Below are 6,258 nucleotides of genomic sequence, written 5' to 3' on the forward strand. Positions count from 1 at the left end.
TCTGCCTCCCCACAGGATGAGCCCACCACAGGCATGGACCCCCAGGCACGCCGCATGCTGTGGAACACCATCATGAGCATCATCAGAGAAGGGAGAGCCGTGGTCCTCACTTCCCACAGGCAAGAGATTCCCAGGGACTGGGGTGGAGCAGGCGGGCGATGGAGTCCGGTCCTCCCAGCCCTCACCTGCTCTCCCCCACCCCCAGCATGGAAGAGTGCGAGGCGCTGTGTACCCGGCTTGCCATCATGGCGAAGGGCACCTTTCAGTGTCTGGGCACCATTCAGCACCTCAAGTACAAGTAAGGATATGGTGGGGATTGCCTTTATTACTTTCTGGGGAGAAAGGGGCAGTCAACCAGGCCCTGTGCTCTCTACTAACATGTGAGGGAGTCCTGCTGCCCCCTCATCCCACGGGCAGCGGTGTCTGGGCCTCATTCTGCAGCAGTAGATGGAGAAAGCTGTTGTGCTGAATGTAACTCCTCTCTGTTGAGCTAACTGCCTATGGCTGAAGGCTCACTGAGTCTCCAGATGGGGATTCTGATCGGGGCAAATGCGGAGCCCAGTTGGGATGAGGGAGGGTCACCACCACTGCCTAATTATCCCACCACTTAGCCCAGCAGATCCAGAATCCATGACCCATTTAATAAGAGTCCACAACCTCGGTAGGAATGATTCAGAGACCAAACGGCCTGAGCAATCAGTGTTCCTTTCTGCCATGTCATATGCTTTTGAATTTGAGAAATGACCATGTATCATATGACAAACCAGCAATGCCAGTAATCTTCAGCAGGATTATCCCGTCCCTGTAAATTGTAGACTGCTGTAAATAATGCGTTATTGATAACAGTTTGTGTGCCAAAGCCGACAGTCACTTAAAATAAGATTTTTTTAAGAATGTCATGCTCCTTTGCCTTCTGATATGCTTTATAAACTGTGAAGGGTGGGCTTATCGTTATCACTCATTTATCAGAGATAAATGAGAGCCCAGGACAGAAAAGTCACCATGCCCGTTGGTGAAAGGAAGAGAACCTAACGCACCTCATCTACACCGAGACGCTTCATCTCCATGTATCCAGGAGAGTGTCTTGCACGATACACGTCACGCTTCATACACATCATACAGATAAGTGGTTGAGAGGAAGGTCTAGTAGATGAGCTGCATTTGGGCCCTTGACCCATGATATCTTGAGCAACCACAGCTTGCACACTGCACAGATATCTAGGGGGACTTCAGCATGTGAGGTCACCAGACCCATGTCAGCAACTTACAGTGGCCACCTGCTGGAGACACGATTGCTCCCTACTCCTTTCCCTCTCAGTCCTCAATATCCCCATGGGAGAGCACATGAGAGGGAATGTTCCCATGTGGAGGATGGTCGATTTTCCGGGGCTGAAAGGTAAAGGCATTTTATTGTAAAGGGGAACAATCCTGGATCATGGAGAGAGCCCTGAAGTAAGTATACCCTGCTGTAAGTGTGAAGGGAAGCCAGCTCGCCATGCGTTCACTCTGGTGGACCATTCTTTATCCACAGGTGGGTGACCTGGTGAGGGGAGGAGGGAAGCACCGATGGCCCTGGCCCTGGCAGCTCCATTTGTTCTGGAAGCTTCCCCAGGGAAGAGCTGCCTTCCCAAACTTTGCTCTCACCAGGCCAGTCTCTTAAAGGGCCGGGCAGTCTTTCCACCGCCGAGTAAGCACTGGGCAGCCTGTGATCTCAGCACAGGGCTCAGACCACCCTTGACTTCAGCAAGTATGTTAAAGGGCAAGGAGCAGGGAACACCCATGTCTCCAAGAGGTGGACACAGGAAGCTGTGACACAGGTCTGGAGACCCACTTCACCACACAAGGCATTTAGACCTCTAAAAACTAGTATCAAACCACTTCTCCAGGAACCATCATGGCCCTTTTAATCCTAGTTTTAAACATGTACACTAGGTCTATAGTACATGCCTTTAATCCCCAGTATTTTTGATGAGTCTAGTCCTCATTTCAGGATTTCCTTAGACCCAGCTGCTAACAGGCCTGTACCACACTGCCATGTGCTTCCCTCAGGTTTGGAGATGGCTACATCGTCACAATGAAAATCAAATCCCCGAAGGACGACTTGCTTCCCGACCTGGGTCCTGTGGAGCAGTTCTTCCAGGGGAACTTCCCAGGCAGCGTGCAGAGGGAGAGGCACTACAACATGCTGCAGTTCCAGGTCTCCTCCTCCTCCCTGGCCAGGATCTTCCGGCTGCTCGTCTCCCACAAGGACAGCCTGCTCATCGAGGAGTACTCAGTCACGCAGACCACGCTGGACCAGGCAAGGCCGAGAGGGAGCCACGTGCAGAGCGGGGCCGGGCAAAGGCTGGGCTAGAATCCACACGAGAGCGAGGCAGGACATGCCCAAGTGCCAACACTCTAGTCCCTATGTCCATTAGGGCAGAACTTGGAATATCAGAAATTGTCTTCTAACAATATTTCAGCCATCAGCAGACTTCACGGACCTTTTCACAGCATCCTTCCCAACAACTCTAGGACATTATTTCTCCTTCCTGGTTTGTGGTGGTGGCCATTTTTTTCTTTTCAAATCAGCTTTACTAATGCTTAATTTAAATACAATAGAAAGCACCCACTTGAAGTGTACAGTTCAGTGAGTTTTCATAGATGTGTGCCATGTGTCAGGTTTTTCAACGTGATCGCTTTTTATTGTGGTAAAAAATACATATAAATATATATATATATATATATATATCATAATTAACCTTTTTTTTTTTTTTTTTGTGGTATGCGGGCCTCTCATTGTTGTGGCCTCTCCCGTTGCAGAGCACAGGCTCCGGACGCGCAGGCCCAGCGGCCACGGCTCACGGGCCCAGCCGCTCCACGGCATGTGGGATCTTCCCTGACCGGGGCATGAACCCATGTCCCCTGCATCGGCAGGCGGACTCTCAACCACTGCGCCACCAGGGAAGCCCATAATTAACCATTTTTAAGTGGCGTTACACTTCAGTGGCATTAAGTATTGATAGATTCACATTGTTGTGCAACCATCGCCACCATCCATCTTTAGAAATTTTTCATCTTCCCAGACTGAAATTCTATATTCATCAAGCAATAACCCCCCGTAACCACTCCGCCAGCCACTGGTAACCACTGTTCTACTTTCTGTTGACTACTCCACGTACCTCATATGAGTGGAATCATACGATATTTGTCCTTTTGTGCCTAGCTTATTTCAGTTGACATAATGTCCTCAAGGTAAATCCACGTGGTAGCATGTGTTAGAATATCCTTTCTTTTTAAAGTTGAATACTATTCAGTTGCGTGTATATGCCATGTTTTGTTTATCCATTCATCCATATGGACATTTGTTTCTGGGTTTCATTGGGGTTTTTTTGGTTTTTAAATAAACACCCTTAAAGACTATTCAGTAAAGCAGTGGAAATAGGCAAGTCTCTGTTTACCCTTTGAGGAGCTTCTTATCAGCATAAGCAGGTGGAGGCAGGGACAGGTACACTGAAGAGAGAAGAGGAAAGTGGGGAGATCCGCTCCTGTTCTCCTGGCTTGGGATATTTTAGTTACTCCTTTAGAGTTTCAGGAGGACACCGGTAGCTGAGAACCTGTCTTGCCTTGTTGACCTTTTAATCCTCCTGTGGGCACTCCTTTGGCTTAGCTCACAATTCCAAGAAAAAGCCCTGTGCCCTAGGCAGGGCACAAGCTGCTCCAGCAGGGCTGTAGTTAACTGGGGAAAACAGAAAGCAAAGTGGGTGACTGGGTGGAAGGTGCCATTTTCTGGAAACATCTACCTACTCTTGCTCTTCCCCTGCCTCCAGGTGTTTGTGAACTTTGCTAAGCAGCAGACTGAAACTCATGACTTCCCTTTGCACCCTCGAGCTGCTGGAGCCAGTCGACAGGCCAAGGTACCCCTGCTACCCCTTCCCCGTCCCCTGCTTGAGGCAGATTCTTGGCTCAGGGACCCAACTGGTCCACTGGGCCTGAGGGGCCCCAAGGCCCAGATATGCCTCCTGCAGAGAGCCCCGCCCATACCAGACCCCCACCGCCACCCTGCCTCTCCTCACCTCTCCTGTGCTGCAGGACTTTTCAATCGGTAGTTGTGTAGTTTCCTTTTATAATCAGGAAACCTTTGGGTGGTATGGGAGAGCATTTTTGAAAAGAACTTTCCCGCATAGTTTTGCTTACAGCAAAAAAGCACTTAGATTTTGGAAATAAGCAGGGAAGATAGGAGAGAATATTAAAACATTTCAGTTGTTGGGATACTTGATATATATGTCTGATCGTATGTTTGAGTCTCAAAGGAAGGAAATTAACTGGCACTCATTTCAGTGGTGGACTCGTTTGGTTAGAGCAAGACTTATTGTCTGTTTTGTGAAGAGGGCTCTTTGTTCTTTATCAAAATATCAAGACGATGAAGGAAGAAACAACAGAAGGTATGCATCCTGGCCTGTGATAACTCGGGGTAGGTGCCTCCAGGTTCCTGCCCTGACACAGTGCCCCATGTAAGGAGCACATTAATCCTAGTTCCCCAGAAAGAGAACAAGAGAGATCTGGAGAAAGTTCTGGAGGAGGTGCCAGGATCCAGGTACCTTGGCCTAAGCCTGGGATGTTAAAGGGTCCAATTAACTCAGCCATCCTCTCCTGACTTACCTGGAGAGTAAATCAAATAAAAGCAAAGCATTTTTCCAATAAACAAAGAATGCAAAGCCTTATTTCCCATGAAGTTCTCATTCCTCCCACCAGTTTCTTGATTGCAAGAAAAACCAAGTATAGGTAATGACTGAAACACTCCTTTCCAAGGCACGGCTTGGGATGAATTTTTCCCCTTTCTCTTGACCGGTGGAGACCTAATGGCTACTTAGCAAAGCTGACTTTGCCCAGAAATGCCTAAGTAAAGGCACCAGGGAAAGTGAGTTTTGCTGAGATTTTCCAGCCACTCTTTCTAATTTATAGATCTCATAGTTACTGTTTACACCAGTAGAAAATTATTCTTTGAAAGCCGCTTGCAGTTACAAATCCTTTTTATAACTCAGAATATATAATTAGGTAGCAAAAGTGTTTCCTAGAGCTACAAATGGTCTCTGCACCCCAGCCTGGCATATGCCCTCTTAAAGGGCTAATACTAGGTCATCTCTGGGCCTGACAAGGGGCACTCACAGGCTATGATCTGCAGCATTTAATTCCAAACTTTCCCCCAAACTTATTAGATTTGACCATTTTTCTGTTTTTTCTGTCACATTTTAGCATACAAATATTAGAAACCTACTGCAACACATTTATTAAATTGGTATCTTTCTATAATAAATTTGTGATTCAAAACCTAACTCTGACTCTATGACATACCACCCTTATAAAGGTTCACAGAAATCCTCCTGCCTAGCGTTGTACATAAATGTCATGAAACAAACAGTAATAATGTTTCTGTTTACATTATCCCACTTTAAAACAATTTTCCTCTGTAGGAAGTGGACAAAGGGAATTCTGCACCTCAAGGATGACCTAAATGGTGACTTCTGGGCTTTTGAGACAGTAAGAACATGATACCTTTCTTGGGCTAAAAAACACACCAAAAGGCACCATAGGAAATCGTACGGAGGGCGTAGCTGACGTGCATGTCAGCATGTAGCGCGTGGGGCGGGGGTGGGGTAGGGGTGTGGGCATGAGTCTTTAAAACGTCTGGATTGTAGAATCAGAAGGACCTGCAGGATCATCGGCTCCAACCTTTACAGACAAGGAAACAAGCATAAACTGTAAGCTTGGGTGATCTGATAGACTTCAGTGCCCTCAGCTGAGCTTCCTTCAGAGCTTGACTGACAGCTATTTGACTTGAAATCTAAAAGCCATCTCACCACCTCTCCAGAAAACTGAGATGAGAAGAGTCCATCTGATCTCCTTCTACACTGCTTGTGTTTCCGCTGCAGCTGGAAAGGAATTCTGGGCAGCTGGAAGTGCAGGAGCCTTTGCCATATGGTCGTTCAATCAGGCCAGCCAGCATAAGTAATCCCTTGGCCGCAGAAACAAACATATGTGAGGCACACAGCGAATTCCAAATGGGGGCTCTTTTAGAAGGAAACCAGAACTGACTTGCTTACCTGGAACACCTGATGGTGAAACTGACCCAGCCAAATGAGTGCAAAACCCTTTTCATCGGGACCACAGAACTGGAAAACTCGGTCCATCTTCCTACGGGCTGTGGCCTCCACACTGCTCTCATTTCAAGTGGATCTGCTTTTTTCTGTGTGTGTTTTATTTTTAAGGAGAAAATAA

The 6,258-nt window shown here is 47.4% G+C and overlaps 1 protein-coding gene across 1 annotated transcript in view; it reads left to right on the plus strand.

The window, feature by feature from the left end:
- The window catches only part of ABCA4 (ATP binding cassette subfamily A member 4), a gene marked incomplete at both ends in the record, with an annotated part of 141,703 nt that extends 137,615 nt beyond the window's left edge, over positions 1-4,088 (plus strand). The window contains 4 exons of the mRNA XM_082859008.1: positions 16-119; positions 206-298; positions 2,050-2,299; positions 3,810-4,088. Coding sequence (XP_082715134.1) covers positions 16-119; positions 206-298; positions 2,050-2,299; positions 3,810-4,088 — 726 coding nt within the window. The remainder of the gene's footprint in view (positions 1-15; positions 120-205; positions 299-2,049; positions 2,300-3,809) is intronic.
- Between the last annotated feature and the right edge of the window lie 2,170 nt (positions 4,089-6,258).

The sequence above is a fragment of the Leucopleurus acutus genome (assembly GCF_964270905.1).
Source record: "Leucopleurus acutus genome assembly, chromosome: 2".
NCBI lineage: Eukaryota > Metazoa > Chordata > Mammalia > Artiodactyla > Delphinidae > Leucopleurus > Leucopleurus acutus.